Source organism: Herpailurus yagouaroundi, unplaced genomic scaffold (genome assembly GCF_014898765.1).
Source record: "Herpailurus yagouaroundi ecotype Mexico unplaced genomic scaffold, PumYag 100, whole genome shotgun sequence".
NCBI lineage: Eukaryota > Metazoa > Chordata > Mammalia > Carnivora > Felidae > Herpailurus > Herpailurus yagouaroundi.
The window spans coordinates 42,147,925-42,165,400 of record NW_024412391.1 but is presented as its reverse complement, the minus strand read 5'-3'; the positions used below and the strand labels follow the sequence as shown (position 1 = coordinate 42,165,400).

Below are 17,476 nucleotides of genomic sequence, written 5' to 3'. Positions count from 1 at the left end.
ACCGACTGCGCCACCCAGGCGCCCCTCCATTTGTTCTTCAAAATAATAGGCCTTGGAGTCATGGTCTGTCTCAGACCAACAAGCTAGGTTTCCCCAGTCATCCTGTTTTTATTCAGTAAACACGTTTGTGGGCCTTGCATCCTTCTTCTGGCCTCTGAACCCCGTGGAAAAAAGTTAATCTCTGTTTTATTCTGCTTGTGTACAGCACAGGGTGGCCTTGGCCTGGTGCCTTCCCAGCAAGTTCCCTTTTCCCCCTTTCATCTGTCCATTTGAGATAATAGAAGTAATCTATTTCACAGGGCCATGCTTTACTTTCCCTAACTAAGGACTGCAAAGTTCTGTGAAGGTAAATGTTATCATCCAACTACCGAAATAGAACTTAACATCCTTTTGTGAGACTTCAGAGATGAATGATGACACCTGTTGTGTATTGCTCAATTTGGGACAAGCAAGACACAAACCTTGGGCTAACTATTAGACATTTCCCTGACAGAGCACGTCACGGCTGATCAGTTATCTCCAGATGCAATGGAGAAAGCCGAAGTTGTTCAGATCATAGATCTGACCTTTCAAATGCACAATTTAAAGTCACTTACAGGGCGCAAACTGTATGCCAGGTACACTGTGGCTTTACACCTATCATGTCATTGAATCCTCAGAACACCCTATATTATCAGGATTCGGGCTGCCGGTGGAGGAACTGAGACTCAGTGAGTGCAGGTAATTTACTCCAGGTCACATAACTAATAAATGGTGGAGCCATAGTATGAAATCATGTGCTGTCTTCCTTCTTCAGACTGACAGAGTGTCAACCCTACTAGGTGACACAGCCAGGTCAGTCCACCCGCCATCTAAAGATCTGGAGGGATCCATTGATTACTAGTTAAACAACTAGAGGTGCCTTTGATCAGAAGAACCTTGGGAAAACAGGAAGTCGGTTCTGATGGAGAGGTTAAGGTTGTGATGGACCATATGCCCCTGAAGGACTCTCGGTTAGGCTGCTTGGGTCTCCTTAGAACAGGCAGGGATGTTCTAAATTCCATGCAGATGAGGGTCAGGAAGACTCCATGTGGCTGAGGAGGGCTCAGAAAACGGCATTAAAAAAAAGAAGCCTTATTGGGAAGACATCCTGGGATGGCATCCTGAAGGGAATGAAAAAAAAAAAAAGTTTAAATCAACTAGAAAATGTGACATGAGTGCATATTATGATTATTCAACATTTATCATTCACCGTACATGGGGTGCGCGGTTGATGTGGACCCCCTAGGACTGTCTGCTGTTCCTGTGTCACTCCTGATAATTTTTAAATTGACTATGTCCTTTTAACCATGTTTTTAAAAATTGAACTACCCCAATGCGAACACTTTCCACTTTGCTACATAATGAGAGTACTTTTCATTCCTTTAGTGTTTGCTTTTTCCTTTGATCTAACAATTTCTGCTCAAATTTCACAGTTTTCTGTTGCTTCAGGATTGAAAGAACCGATTACCCCGCTGGGAGCGTGAAACAGACTTAAAAAAAAAAATCTGTATGATATTTCCCCCTGGTGAAATTAATTTAGGCTTAAATACAGGGGGAAGGTACACACCTTGGGCTCACATCTCTTTCTCTCCCACACCTAAGCAATTCTTTATCCTGAAAGGGCACAGGCAGACCTGCTTCCAAGTCTTTTGTGAGGATCCTTTACCAGACGAAGTCAGAGAACCTCTCTCTCTTGACACCCGGCTTTGTGTGGGCCTGATGACATATTTGGAACCTCTCTATCTCTTTGAAGGGCAACCTCAAAAGCCCAACGGACCCGTTAGTCACTGTCCGTGGCTGGGGTACTTAAGTGCACCTGGCTTGGGCTTCCTAGGTGTTTTGAGGGTGTTCTAGGAAACACACCTTCTTGCAGGGCAGGGACCATCATCAGCTCCGGAGTAACAAAGGACAATTTGGAGCGGGGTGGAAGGAGCGCTCCACAGCCGCTTTGGCATCCCAGGCCCCTTTTTACCTAGCATCCGTGTCCTTAGTGACCTCGCCCTCGCCCTCCGTATCCCCCGCCCCGGCTGGCTTCGCCGCTCCCTAGCCTGGCCACGGACAGCGAGCCCCACCACCTTCTCCCCACTCCCGGTTGCCTCCAAGCCGTGGAGCCAGCGTGGCGCATCGCAGTCGCGCTCGCCCCGCGCCCCCCGGTGGCCTCCCCAGCACCTTGGGGTCCCGCGCCCCGGTCCAGCGCCCCCCCTGCCCCCCGCCCTGCAGTCCTCAGCCTCCTCCTCCAGCCCCAGTCGCAAGAGCTGTCAAGCCCGCGGCAGCTGAACCAGCCCCGGAGCTCCCGCGTCTCCTCTCCTTCCTTTGTGTGCGCGCGAGCGGAGTTGGGGCGGAGGGAGAAGGGGGAGGTCGCTCTGTCTGTCTGGCTCCTGCCGCTTTTGCCCGGGCTGCTCGAAGGGCCGCCGGGGAGGCGGGAGCCCAGGGGAGGGCGCAGGAGCTGGCAGGGCGCCCCCCGGCCGCCGGGGCGCGGTGGTCCCAGCCGCGCGCGAGCGTGCGCGGACCGCGGCTGGGGCTCCGCTGGAGGCGCGATTAGTCCGCTCGGGCCGCCCCTCGGATCTCCCTCCGCTCCTATCTACCCACCGACACCCAGAGAAGAGCGTGCAAAGGCGCCGAGAGGGACGGAAACCACAAATAAATAGCGGCGGCAGCAGCGCGTCATCTGGTGGAGCAGGAAGTGCAGGCAGAGTCCGGAGGCTGGTGCTTTCTGCGCGTCCCCAGGACTTTGCCATGGGCTGGGGGCCGCGAAGGCTGCGAGCGGCCGGGCGAGGGCAGCGGCGGCGGCGTCCGCACCGGGGCTGAGCCAGCAGCGACGCGCGGGGCGCGCGGAGATGGCAGCGTCCAGCAACTCCAGCCTGTCCGGCTCCTCGGTGTCCTCGGGTGAGTTTCAGCCCGTCGGACGCGGCTGCCGCGCTGGGTCTCTCGCCCCCCGCCCTGGGAGGGGTAGAGCCTACCTGTGGCCGTCCTGCCCCGTCTCTCGGAGTGAGGGCAGGCGTCCGGTGTGGCACTTGTTTGGTTTGCCGGCACCGCGGGCGCCCACAGCACCTCTGCGCCTGACATCTGACAGCGCAGAGGTGGGAGAGCGGTGGCGCCTTTAGTGTGCGAACGGGAGCCTTCTGGGGACTTGGGGAGCAGCAGGCGAGAAGCGAGACGAGCAGGGCAGGCTCGCACTTTCTGGCGCAGCTGGAATCTGGGCTAGCGGGGCGCGGGAGGTTTGGGTGACTCTGGGCGCCCCGGCTCGCCAGCGGCGCGGCGCCCGCCAGGCTGGTTGCCCAAACCCCAGGCTGAGAGAGAAAACCCTCGCTCCTCGCAGACTTGATTTTCTTTGTTTGTTTCAGAAATTAGCTCCGTGGAGACACAAGCTTGGGGCATGGTTTGAGATAGAAGTAATGAAGGGATTCTGCCTTTCTGGTCCTGATTGAAGCGAGTTAGAGGAAGGGAGGTCGAGCCCAACCTCTGCCCATTTGCCGGTTTACAAGTGTGTGTGTGTGCGTGTGTGTGTGTGCGTGTGATTTTCCTATGTGGCCTCTTGAACATTTTCTTATAATACTCTCTGTAATTTCACTTTCCAGGCATACATTTTGTTTTCAGGTGTGGCTGAGTAAAGGGAGGGCTCCTTTCAGCTTTTTTTTATGGTTGATCAGCAGGTCTAATTGAAGAGAAAAAAAAAAAAACTGCTAATGAATCTGAAGATTCGAATAAGAATCAACAGAACCAGATCCTCTGGTTTCTGTGTATGACAGATTTCTAATCAGAATGATGCATTAGGTAGCATTCTTCTACCTCTCTGGTCATTGAAAACTTTAATGACAAACCCCAAAGGCATAGCTGATAAGACCTTCAGTGTAGCGTGCAGTATTGAGGGGTCCAGAAGGTCTGGAAATGCTAAGGAAAATATTCAGTATGTTAATATTGTGTTAATTCCTATCGTGTGTCTTTTGTCACATTACTTAAAAATTAAACTCAGAGGAAGCAACACCTTGGTGGGGCCATTGAACAGCAAGCCGGTCATAAATCAGCCATATCTATGGGTGTGTAACTAATTTAACCATAAATGCAAGGTGAGTTTGACTACGGTGCGATCGTGATGTGGCACAAGGTGATCCCTTGAAAGCCATCTGTTATCTTTTTTGGCAGGTTTAGTTCCAGGGAAATGGCACTTCCTTTCTTCATCACTGCCAACTAATGAAAAGCACAGTGTTGTTAGGCATATGATATAGTTCAAGTTTCTGGTAGTAGCAGCCAATGGGGCAGAACAGTCATATCTTATTAAGAGCAGCAACAAGTTGACTGCCTGTGGTTTTAATTCTGAGAACTCAGCAAATGCTATGGCGTATTTTTAGTACCCCCAAACCACTGCTGCTGCTTTTCAATTCATTTTGGTTGACTAACATTGAATTTAAAATACAGTGATGTTGGCTTACGATTAGCAAGCATATGGTTATTCCTCTCAGAAACCCATCCACTAGGAAAGGAACGGGTGGGGGAGAGAGGAGGCAAGGGGAAAGAAGAAGAGACAAGGGGGCAGTATTATCGCACGATTTACTGATGGCATAAGTTACAGATGTGTGGCACCTGGAAATTCAGCTGTTGGTGTAGCTGAAGAAACCCGATGAAGAAACTGAACTCAGCCTTAAGAAGGACACGTGGGTTTGAAGTCACACAGGAGCAGCTCTAGGTGGTGGTAATCGCCTTGCAGATTGGATGGCGATGCCTCTGATGGTTCTCCTTCCTGCTTTGGTTATCACTTTTTTAAATCCCAATGGGAACTGGGCAGTTAGGTGGACACCGAAATGCAAAAAGTGAGCATGGATATATTCTTTGATGTGGATCAACCAGGCCCATGAGCTTCGATGGCTTAATACACCAGTTAGACACTTTGTCTTGAGAAATACCAGAAGCCCGAGTTCTCTTTTTAAGCACACTTACCATCGTGTGGCTCATGAATAATTCAGATGGTGCAAGCAATTCACACCTGTGAGAGGTGTTGGGCGTTAAAGAATAGAGCCTGTTTGTGGTGGCAGCTGTGTTCTCCCAGGCAAAGGCCAGAGTCTGAGAAAATAGGGCACTCTATCCCTGTATTAATTTTCGCAGAGGGCCTACTAGGTGCCAGGAAGTACATTATAAGCCTCAGCCGCGAGGAGACTAAGTGAGGAAGGCCATTTTAGGATTCCCTCTAGTGCTGAAGTTCTGGGATTATTGTTCTTGAGTTCTGGCTACACCACTGCCCAGCTGGGTAATTTGAGGTGAGTTACTCAACCTCTCCAAGCCTCGATTTCCTCGTCTGTAAATAAGGCTAACGCTAATAATGGGACCTACATATAGGAATGCTGTGTGGACTAAATGAGATAATGTGTGTATGGCGTTGAGCACAGGGTGTGGTACTTAGTAAGTGTTTGGGGTGAATGCATTTTGCTCCTTTGAGGCATGAAATAGAAGGCACTTCATGGCTCAGACTTTAGGGGCAGAAGTAAGTCCAACACACGTAAAACTTGCCTCTTACATTGCATGTTAAATTTGATCTTGAGATTTGAGGCCCATTGAATAAGCATTTATTAAGTGTATCTTAGGTTTCGGGCACCGTCCCAAGTGTTTGGAATAGAAAAATGAATCAAGGTCCTTTCCCTCACCATCCAGAGGCAGAGATGGACAATACATAGTAATCTGTATTCCAGTTGGAGAAAATGAATTATGTGGAGGAGCGTACAAGGAAGAGAGTGATTCCTTCAGTCTGCAGGGGTCAGTGGGGGTGACCTCTGAGTTGAGGCTCAAAGGGTGTGTGGGATTTTTCCAGAGGGCACGGAGGGGGAAAGGCATTTCAGGGAGAGGGAAGAGCTTAGACAAAGCCCCGGAGATGGGGAAGTCCATGGCCTAATTTTTAGCTTCCTTTCTTAGGGCTAGTGATCCATTTTCGAGGTGGTGTCTCTTCTCCCGACAGTTCCGCTTAAGATCCATAAGCAGCATCCTGCATGGAGGTGCTACGGCACTCTTGCTGCTGATGTAGGGGGTTTTCTTTCTGTTCAAGTAGCAGTGGGTTTGATGGAACAGCTCTGGAAGCCTTAGGACGCGTTTGGGCAACTGAGCAGTAAAAAAGGAACTGTCGATTTTGTAGTGAATAGCATATGGAGAGGTGAACTCGAATAATAGGGGTTAAACCTCTCTTGGAGGAATAGATGCGGAAGATTTAGGCTTGGTTGTGTTTGCACAGGGAGTAAAGAGCTAATAACTTACTCAGTAGTTAAGTTCAAAGTTATCTGATTTTCCTGAGAATACGTTCTCACTTGCTGGTGTTGAACCACAACACCCGAGTGTGCCATTTTTTCTCCGTTATCAGCTGAGACACAACAAATGAAATAATCAGGTTAAAATTAATTTTTAAACGCATTTTCCAAGAACTGTTCAGAAATTTTCTTCTGGAATATTCAATTATGTGTAGAAGAAATTGCTTTGCCTTTGTTTTAATGATAACTGCTAGTAATTAAATTTCACAATCACCTAGATTGCCAGGATGGTTTGATTACCTTTATTATTTTAAATGGAAAAAAAGAAGCCACTATCCCTATGCTTTTACTCTAGCCTGTGGTACTTGATTATATTCTGAAATAAACAATGGTTAATTTGCAAAACAGTTTTCTTAATAATCACGGGTTATATTTCCTTTTATAATTGAAATAAGAACTTTTTGCATTTTTAGTGATTTGATTGCCAAATGGTAATTTCACAGAGTTAAAAAAAAAAAAACTGACATAAAGTAATAAATAAAGAAGCTCTGAGATGTTTTCCAGTAACTGAACAAGGTAAAAATTAAATATTAAAGGGACCCCTGGGATATGAAGTTGTTAAGATTTTGAGAACATAAACACACTGTATTATAGAAATGAAATCAACCCAGACTTTTGAAATTAAAATGCAGATGGGAAAAGGTAAAAGTCAGTATTTATGTGCAGCATCATTGAAACCTTAATTGGGAAAAGAGCATTCCTGAATGGATTGAAGGATTTATTCCTCCAGATTTTGTACAATAGTAATGTGGGCCAAATAAATAATGTTATTTTCTGCTGTCACACTGGCTTGATCCTAGAAATGATAAATAGGAATTTTCATTACTCATTATTGGAGGGTCAGAACCAGTGACGTATACAAATCTTTCATATCCCCAGATGCAGAACGTAAAGCTGAACTATAATAATGCTGCTAAGACATATCCGTGTGATTACAAACTCCATGGATCCACTGCTACAAAACAGGGTATCTTTGTTGAAACAAGCCCTCTTTTGGATCCCTGAATGATTCAGAAATATCCTATTTTGTGCAAAAGAAATTTCCTTACCATTGCTTTAGTGAGATCTGCTGGTCATTTAATTTCAACATTACCTAGCGGGTCAGGAAGATTTGCTGATTTTTGTTATTTTAAATCCCCTCCCCCCCCCCAAAAAATTGCAAATAAAAAATCACAAAGCTAAAACTAATGTCCTGAAGGAAATCATTCGCTTCCATGGGGAGTATTGTTCTTTGCTATTTTTCTGGAGACCTTCCCACACCTCATTTTAACTTGTCAGATTTTTCACTGTCCCTTTGTGGTGATCCGGACAAACCCAGTGATAGAGAATCTGAAAGGAAAGACTTTCTTAAGCGTGACCGCATGTTTGCTGGGTTTGACAAGGGCCCACGGATAGGTGTGCTTTTACTAAAACACCAGATCCCCCCCTATTCCCACAAACCCGACGAAGTGTTTTTGAAAGACCCTGCCATTCGTTCAAACTTTTGGGAGATGCAAACCCCAGGTATTTTCTGAGGCCAGCCCGTGAGGGATTTAAGTGGACAGTGTGTTCTCTGAGCTGCGCCCCGGGGCTTGGCCCGGGTGTCAGTCCCGCTGAGGGCCGTCTGCTGCTCTGCGGGGTCTCCTGCTTTTGCACAATGGTCAAAATAACCGGACGTTAGGTTTGGACACTCTGTCCGTGAGTAGTGTCACATGGGTGAGTTGTGGAAAAGAGTTTTTTGCCAGAAGATCAAGATTCTTGCCAAGATCGTTAGAATCGGGGAAAGAGGAAGGGACCCAGGGATAGACGTGTGATTAATAACACCCATCTATCACCCACCAATCATGTATGTCTTAGGAATGTTGTCACATTTCATGGCTCCTGAAGTACGTCACTTAATTTTCACAATGAATGGCTTCCTTCCTTCCTTCCTTGCTCTCTTCTTTTTCCTTTTCTTACCTGGTGTTGTGTTGGTCAGTTTTCTATTCAGAGGTTTTTTTTTTTTTTTTTTTTTTCATAAATCCTGCCTTTGGTCAGCTCTACTGTTAATGGTTTCCAAATCCTCCCAGTACCTTCCTGCTTCTTCTTCCATTTGCTCCGTGAGGTTGGAAGCTGGTATTCTGTTTCGCGCGTGGATCCTGGTCGGGCAGTCAAGACGGATGTCTGTCTGTCTGGTGCAGGCCGATTGGTGTAAGAGTACACATTCCTGTGTCTCAAAATTACTAGCAAAAGCAGAGGTGTATTTAAAGTCTTCATGGCTAGGGGCGCCTGGGTGGCTCAGTCGGTTAAGCATCCGACTTCGGCTCAGGTCACGATCTCACAGTCCGTGAGTTCGAGCCCCACGTCGGGCTCTGAGCTGATGGCTCAGAGCCTGGAGCCTGCTTCTGATTCTGTGTCTCCCTCTCTTTCTGCCCCTCCCCCGTTCATGCTCTGTCTCTCTCTGTCTCAAAAATAAATAAACGTTTAAAAAAAAAAAATTGAAGTCTTCATGGCTAGAGGAAAATCCAGTTAGGAATGTGCTGGCCCCATAGGCAGTCTGCTCTGACACAGGACCCATGTGTCTGTTTGCTGGGATCTGAGCTTGAAGACCTGGCCTATGTTCATTGCCAAGTCGTGATAAAACTTTTCAGCTCTGTACCCATGGAGGGTCATTCACCAGCTGCTTGGGCGAACAGCCTGCTTTTCCCCTCACTTGTTGTTAATCGAACACCTTTGTGGGGGCCGATCTTCGAATATGGTCTTTACAGTATGGTCTAATTACAGCCTTGCCTTGCTTCAATAGTTTGGCCTGTCAAAGTCACCCATCCTCAGCCCGATAAAGTGTTATTTTAAATCATCCAATGTCTGCGTTCCCGTGGACATTCTCTAATAAAGGTGTTCGGTGAATAGCCTTATTTAAAATGTAATCCCTTCAGATCAGAGGTTACATTGATGAGATTTCTGGAGTTGAGACATTGTCTACACATTGGACAATCACTCCTTGCCTTGGTGGGCCTGCTGGAGAGAACAGTTTTTCAGGAGGAGAGGCTGGATGCTACTTGCCTGGCGGAATCCCCTAGATCTGGATAAACAGTCTGCTTCCTTGAGCTGGCAAGAATTTTCACATTCTGAAATGCATCTTCATTAGATGTTGCAGGAAGAGCCTTAAACTCAGAAGATCTGGACACTGAAACTTTTTTTTATAAAAAGTTTATTTATTTTGAGAGAGAGAGAGAGAATGCAAGTGAGCCATCAGCAGAGGGTCAGAGACAGAGAGGGAGAGAGAGAATCCCAAGCAGGCTCCACACTGTCAGCCCAGAGCCCGATGTGGGGCTGGAACTCATGAGCCATGAGATCATGGTCTGAGCCGAAACCAAGAGTCAGACGCTTAACTGAGCCACCGAGGTGCCCCTGGGCACTGAGACCTTTAACCAAGCCATTTAAACCCTTGGCCAGGATACCTAAACCCTTAACTAAGGCTCTTAAACCCTTGGTCAGAGGCTTTAAGCCCTTAACCAACACCCTTAAACCATTAACCAGGACCCTTGAGCCCTTAACCAAAGTTCCTAAACCCTTAATGTAGTCACTTAAACCAGGTAGTTAATCAAGCCCTACAACTAGCTAGCTATGTGACCTTTGGTGAAATTAGCTTCTCTGAGCCTTAAATACCTCTCTCTGGAAACTACAGCTGTGGCAGCCTGTTTCAAGGAATAGATGTGAGCATTAATAGGGTGAGGGAAGCATTGTCTCCCACAGATGGGGCATCATACTTGCTCAGTAGATGTCAACACCCCTCCTTCCTTTTCCCCCACCCTTAATATCTTGGGGCTTTAGTTCTCTGATCTTTAAACCAGAAAGAGTGCTATCTGATGAATTTATCCCACAGGATTGTCATTCCTGAAGTACTGTTTGGGGGAAATGCTTAGTAAATTATAAAAGCAACAATTCTGAATGGTTGCCCTGTGTCACTCTGTTTACATGCAATCCTCAGAGTATTCTCTGAGGTAGACAGAGTATCCCCTTTTTGCAAACAAAGAGGTTACGTTCAGACAGGGCACAGGGCTGGGGTTCAAGGTTGCCATGATAGAGCCAAGTGTACTTAATTTCAAAGATCCTGTTTTTTTTTCCTCTTGAAACATACGCTGTTGGTTTTTGTCTCTGTGTGTTTAAAAGTGTCTGATATTAAGGTTTAAGGCTGAAATGCATGTTCATTGTTAACAGAGAACATACAGTAACACAGTTGTGCTTCATTCTGTTGTCCTCGGTAGTTACCCAGACCCACATCCAGCCTGACCAAAGCTTATTCTCACTGGTGTCAGGGACTGGGAGGTGTTACCAAGGTACCTAGGGGATTGGACTTAAGGATATCTGTACTTAAGAATGGTCTCCCAGAGTGAAGGGGATATAGGTGTTCAGTGCACTATTCTTGCAACCTTTCTAAGGTTTGAAAATTTTCCAAATTAAAAAAAAAAGACAGAGCGGGGGTAGGGGAAGAATAGTACTACTGAGTAATTAAGTACTAAGTACTAAGAATAGTGCTGCTTTGCATCCAGGTGATTTCTTCACTGGAGCTTTAAAAACATTCCATTTTTTGTGAGCTTTTCAAGTCTTGGGGTCACCTCATGAACCTCCCAGATTCTGCATCTTCAGGGGGAAGGATTCGTATTTCTTTTTTTTTTTTTTTTAATTTTTTTTCAATGTTTATTTTATTTTTGGGACAGAGAGAGACAGAGCATGAACGGGCGAGGGGCAGAGAGAGAGGGAGACACAGACATGGAAACAGGCTCCAGGCTCTGAGCCATCAGCCCAGAGCCCGACGCGGGGCTCGAACTCACGGACCGCGAGATCGTGACCTGGCTGAAGTCGGACGCTTAACCGACTGCGCCACCCAGGCGCCCCTCGTATTTCTTTTAAGCGAAAAAGTAAGGGAACTGAAATTACAGAAGGCGTTCAGGTAGACCATGTGGAACATTTCCTACCTGAGAATGTTTTCTTTTGTTTTTTTTGTTTCATTTTGTTTTTCCCCCCCTCTCCCGAACTGGTTTTTTTTTTTTTTTTTTCAACGTTTATTTATTTTTGGGACAGAGAGAGACAGAGCATGAATGGGGGAGGGGCAGAGAGAGAGGGAGACAGAATCGGAAACAGGCTCCAGGCTCTGAGCCATCAGCCCAGAGCCTGACGCGAGCTGCTGGAACTCACGGACCGCGAGATTGTGACCTGGCTGAAGCCGCCCCCCGAACTGGTTTAACCTCACGGTGCATTGTTGGTTTCAAGGGAGGAGGGAGCCTGCAGGTTGTTGAGCAGATTCCGGAATTACCGAAGAGAATCGGGGTCTGAGGAGCTCCGGGAACTGCCCAGGGCTGCTCAGCAGGTTGATACTGGAGCTAGAACTGGAACTGACCTCTAGGACCCACATTCCCAGAACATTCATTCTCCATCCCCACTTGCTGACTGATCCTAAAGCGTAGCATTATCCTAAGAGAATTTCTTACCACTGTTTTTTTTTTTTAGGGGGGCCCGGGGGTTGGCTTCATTGAGGCTGTTCTGTTTAATTATTTAATATTTTCAAAACAGAAGTTATAAAGTGCTTTGTATTTTATTTTATTTTTTATTTATTAAAAAAAATTTTTTTTAACGTTTATTTATTTTTGAGACAGAGCATGAACGGGGGAGGGTCAGAGAGAGGGAGACACAGAATCCAAAACAGGCTCCAAGCTCCGGGCTGTCAGCACAGAGCCCAACGCAGGGGTCGAACTCACGGACCACGAGATCGTGACCTGAGCCAAAGTCGGCTGCTCAACCGACTGAGCCACCCAGGCACCCCAAGTGCTTTGTATTTTAAATGAGGCTTAAGTCTCAAGGCAGTTGTGCCAGTAGAGGCACAGACTTAAGCGACCTAGTGTCTGCCCTGACTATATATAGCTGTGCTGTCCAATATGGTAACCACTAGCCACATGTAGCTGTTTAAATTTAAATTGATGTAAACTCAGTTCCTCAGTTGCATGAGCCACATTTCAGGTGCTCAGTAGCACATGTGGTTAGTGGCTACCATATTAGACCACGCAGAAATACAACGTTCCCATCGTTCTGTGGAAGATTCTATCGGGCAGCCCTGGAAAGAAGGTGGTTCTAAGACAGGGATATTACTGATGTAAAATTAACAAGCTAAGGATAGGAAATGGTCTCCCATTCCTGTATTTGCTCTGTGTGCTGCTTAGGTTATATTTCACTAACTTTGCAAATTAGCTTTTCTTTTAAAGTAATTTTTTCATAACTTTGAGGGGGAACAATGGAATGACAGCCAGAGGATGATGTTGGGGAGAGTAGTTAAAATATTTATAAACTCTTCTAGTCTTGCAAGCTTTTTAAAAAATGGTCTGCAGTTTCCCTAATGACAACTCCGTTTCTTAAAAAAAAAAAAAAAATCCTACAGTGAGTTATAATTTCACCCTCAACGAGGAAAAAAAAAATGCCCATGATCAGAAGTAGTTTGGATCTTATAATTGTAAATCTTCCAAAACATCATAAGGAAAATAGGAAAATTGTGAATGTGTGGACTGAGGTTGCTAGGGGCATATCCAAGCCATCCTATTTAAAGGAGACTTTCTACCAAGTTGGCCATCAGCAAACCATTTGCCTGGAAGTATTTTACTTCTGCAGAAGGCCCACATATGGGGCAAAGCAAATGGACTGGCTTTTAGAAAATAAAGTTAGCTTTTGGAATTTTCGGCACATTTAATTGGAAGAAAACGTGTGCCAAGAAGATGCAAGAACATGGCAGCTGCTAAGAAAAGGAAGCTGTCCTCCTCCTTGAACTTCTGTTGCCGTCTTCAAGTGCATCAAGGAAATGGAAAGGTAGATGGTGTCTTTAAAGGGTCAAACAACCGTCAAGAAATAGTTCAAGGCCATTGGGTTTAAACATAATAGCCAGAGGACTATGGCATGTATGGCTTAATCCTTATTGACATAACTCAGATCATAAATTTAGGGCGGTGTGAATCACAGAATCACTTGATCACTGCCTGCAATTCTTTTCTCATCAGAGGCCTGGTACCTGGATTTCGTCTTATCCTCTGCACCCTTGGGACTGGCTGAACACTGTGTGCTTCGAGGAAACAAAACCTGGCATTCTTTATTCATTTCACATATTTGCATACTAACAATATAAAGTAATTTTTCTTAAGTAATTTTGCTTCTAAGAAATACACTCAGGCGATCAGCGTTTGAGACAACAAGGAACCAGGCAGAAGGGAGTAGGGCTTTACTGGTAAATCTTCTGTAGCAAATACTCGAACGTGCGGCTGCCACACTGACCTATCACAGTCTCGAGGCTGAGCCGTGCGCTGCCTTATACGGTAGCCCCACGGGCTGTTTAGGTCTCGAAATGTGGCTAGCGTGACTGGAGCTGCGCTGCAAGGGCAAAATACCCACCAGAGTTTGAAGACTTAGTAGAAACCAAACAGGACAAGAAGTGTCTCACGAACAACCTTGCTGTATGGCGTATGCATTGGAATGATAACATTTTGTGGATCTTAAGTTTAAAAAAAAAGGTATTTTGAAGATCGCTTTCACCTGTTCATTTAAACATGTTTGATGTGGCTCTAGACTATTTAAAACTGGATGCACAGCTCACGTCATACTTGGATCGCCACTGGCCTGGATGGCTCCAGTGAGAATCCACTACACAAAACCGGCTGATTCACTGCTCCATGGCTCCCATAGTTGGAGCCCTGTGCACTCTCTAAGCCAGAAAGGTACCCTCCCTTCCCTGAGGCCCCGGTCAGCCCCCATTCTCAGGCCCCTGTTCTGTTTTAGTGCCAGGCCTTGAGATATGTCCTTCCTTGTCTGGGTCTGTACAGAGCTTTTGAAATGAAATAATACAGAGAGGAACAGGGTGGAACACCATCAGATTCTTACTGATACAGATTTTGTGCCTTGTTCTATGCTGGACTATAGCTCTAGACGTCGCATATTTACTTGTTAGAGTTCTGTGCATCCCTCTTTCCGAAGAAAGCTTGCAGTGCTAGGAAGTTGGGAAGAGAAGCCGAGAGAACAAGGGACACATTTTTCTCCCAGCGTATGTAGAAAATTCTCCGGTGATCATGTTCTCCAGGGACTCCTTGCCATGAATATGTATATGTGTATAAAACACGTCCGTGTGTGATATATGTCTGTAGGCATGTATATATGTCTGTGCGTGTGTGTTTGTGGGGATATGTATATACGGAAGGCAGATGTGGATTAGGTTTCAAAAAGTTATTTCCACGCAAATATATATTATATAAGTTAATATCAAGGGAAAGGCAAAGTCAAGCCTAGCGTTACTTTTAGTAATGAAAATATTCACTTGGGATTATGCTAATGATGTGTAGATATTAATACACATAATTCGGCTGCCTAATGTTGATTTAAGTTGCTCATTCAAATTCACTTTATTATAGAAAAATTAGCCATTTGTTTTATAGTGTTTGTCCCTGCAGACAGTGAAACCCTTAAGCCGTGTTTAGTGGGTAAATAACACTATTTTGCTGACTTTCATATGCAAAGAGAGCATTATCCTGTCTCCCACAGGAAGTGCCCTGTGAGTTATTACTTTCTGGCTGGGGACCTGGTTAGTTCAAGCCAGGTGTCCTCTCTGTTATCGCCCTGGTGATCAAGGTCCAAGGTTGAGGTACTGTCAGTGATCAGGGCACAGAAGGTTTTTCTTTTGTGTGACGTTAATATGCCTAAGGCTTGAACTTTATCCACATGAGTGCCCTATGCTTGTTTTAAACAGCCAAACTAACCCACATGCCTTTTTCTTTTTTTCCAAACATGAATTCTTCCTCAGCGAAAAAAAAGCAATTGACAGGGACTTTGTAAACTTTCTTGCAATAATATCATATTAAGATTAGGAACGTAACCACAGCAAATCCTAGGCAATCACAATCGGAAGACGTGATTTGGAATTAGACAATGCAATTTGTCGTAAGAATATAATAATTGCCATAGTACTTATTTGGTTCCGCATTCTAACCCCAGTAATAGCTCTAAGGGTCTTCTGTAAAGATGCTCAGCAGCTTTTCAAGGGAGAGATGCCCTGCAGACCTCTTACTTCTCACAAATAGCTGAGTGTAAATCTGTCACTCTGGAATTCATATAGACATGTTTCTGAGAGCATATATAGTTTCAGCTTGTGGTCCCTCCTTATAGTAACGAGTTCCACCCATTTTCCACCCCTAGAGTGGACTGCTATTTCTTTTTATTGCTTTAAATGTAACTCTCTGAAACTTATTTCTGACATCTAACCTCGGGTTTTATAAATAAGTGTGGGTTCATTTGAACCCTGGACTTCAAGAATGGTGTTGTGTATGGAGGCGCCTGGGTGGCTCAGGCAGTTAAGTGTCCGACTTTGGCTCAGGTCATGATCTCGCGGTTTGTGGGTTTGAGCCCTGCTTTGGGCTCTGTGCTGACAGCTCAGAGCCTGGAGCCTGCTTCAGATTCTGTGTCTCCCTCTCTCTCTGCCCCTCCCCCACTCACACTCTGTCTCTCTCTCTCAAAAACTAAACATTAAAAAAAAAAAAAAAAGGATGGTGTTGTGTGACAAGCATTGGAAAGCTGGGGAGCTGACCCAAACACCAGCACCAACTGGCTGTGTTAAATCTGGACCCCTCTGAATTTTCTCATCCACAAAATGGGCTAATAATACTTGTGAAAATCAAATGGGATAGTGTCTGTGAAAGAAATGTGAACATTGAAAACTTGGGAACAACCCATAAAAACCTCTGGTCTCATGAAGTTCCATTTTTATAGAGACGCTCTGTCAGTTCCTTTTCTGGGTGATCAGTGATCACTCAGAGTTCATAATTGTCTACTGTAACTTGAAAAATCTCCTCTAAATATATCACCTTGCTCTTCACCAGCCTTTCAAAGCCTTGAAGTGTAAGCCTATCAGTTTAGAATCTCTCCATTCAGCGCACGATTCCACTAGGCATCCCGCTTTCCCATAAACATTTAAAATTAGCCCAGACAAATCTCTCACCTAAAGAGACATCACTGTTTATACTTTCTGATCCAGAGGAGTGTCTCTTTTTGAAATTAAATTTGGTGTAATATTCAATCTATGCAAATACATCCCTGCAACAGACATGTAAGTTATAAAGCACAGCAAGAGAACTCTCGTAAGAGAGTCAGTCACTCAGTCTGGGAGCATCACCTACCCTGGCATCTTCCTGGAAACTCTTCTCTTTTCTCCCTTCCCTCCTCCTGCCTCCCCCGCCCGCCCCCCCACCATCTTCTTTCACTCTCTTCCTCCAAAAGTAACCACTATGAATTTCCTGTTTACTGTTACCTTGGTTTCCCTTCTTTCTTCAAATAATTTTGTCACATCACCAAAAACCCATGCATCACAGACAGATGTTTCTGTCTGTTCTGGTCACTGCCAATCTTCAGTACCTGGAACAGTGTCTTGCATGCAGGAGGCACTCAATAATTGTTGAGTAAATGAATATGTCTATATCCCAAGCACTCCATCATAGGAATGCTGCAGTAGCCCCTCCTTTATCTTTTGTATGTAAATCAGCTCTGTAAGGACCCCATCACTGGTTCACATTAGCCACATGCCTTTAATGACTTTTAGAAAGTTAGGGTTTCTTGTAAAAACTTGTAATGTGGAATATTTGCACTTAGGTGCAATAGAAGACTCCCAACAAAATCACATGGACTTTTCTGAACCGAGACTGCTCCTCAAACCTGATGTGTAGTTCACAACTACTTTCCGGGAGTAAATAGTGAACCACTCAAAGAATATAAGCAGCAAAGCTAGAGCTGAATGGGGAGAGCTACAGAAAAGATTTTAGAAAGTGATATAGCGCATGTGCCACAGCAGTAGCAAACCTTGAAAACAGTATGGGAAAGAAGCCAGTTACAAAAGCCCACATATTGTATGATTCCACCTGTATGAAATGTCCAGAACAGGCAAATCATAGAGTCAGAAAGTAGATAAATAATTTCCTAAGGCGGGGAGGCCTGGGGGGAAATTGGAGTGATTGCTAATGGGCCTGGGGTTTCTTTGGGGGATGATGAAATTGTCTGTGGTAAGGGCTGCACATGTCTGTTAATAGACGAAAAGTCACCAAACAGTATACTTTTAAACAGGTGAATTGCAGGGTATGTGAATTATACTCAATAAGACTGTTACTTAAAAGAAGCAAAAAAAAAAAAAAAAAAAA

General features: G+C 45.2%; 1 protein-coding gene across 1 annotated transcript in view; it reads left to right on the top strand.

Annotated features, from left to right (window-relative positions):
* Positions 1-2,472: 2,472 nt before the first annotated feature.
* Positions 2,473-17,476, top strand: part of CHN2 (chimerin 2) — a 301,731-nt gene continuing 286,727 nt past the window's right edge. Inside the window, exon 1 of the mRNA XM_040472363.1 lies at positions 2,473-2,907. Within this exon, the coding sequence (XP_040328297.1) occupies positions 2,859-2,907 (49 nt within the window). The 5' untranslated portion in view covers positions 2,473-2,858. The remainder of the gene's footprint in view (positions 2,908-17,476) is intronic.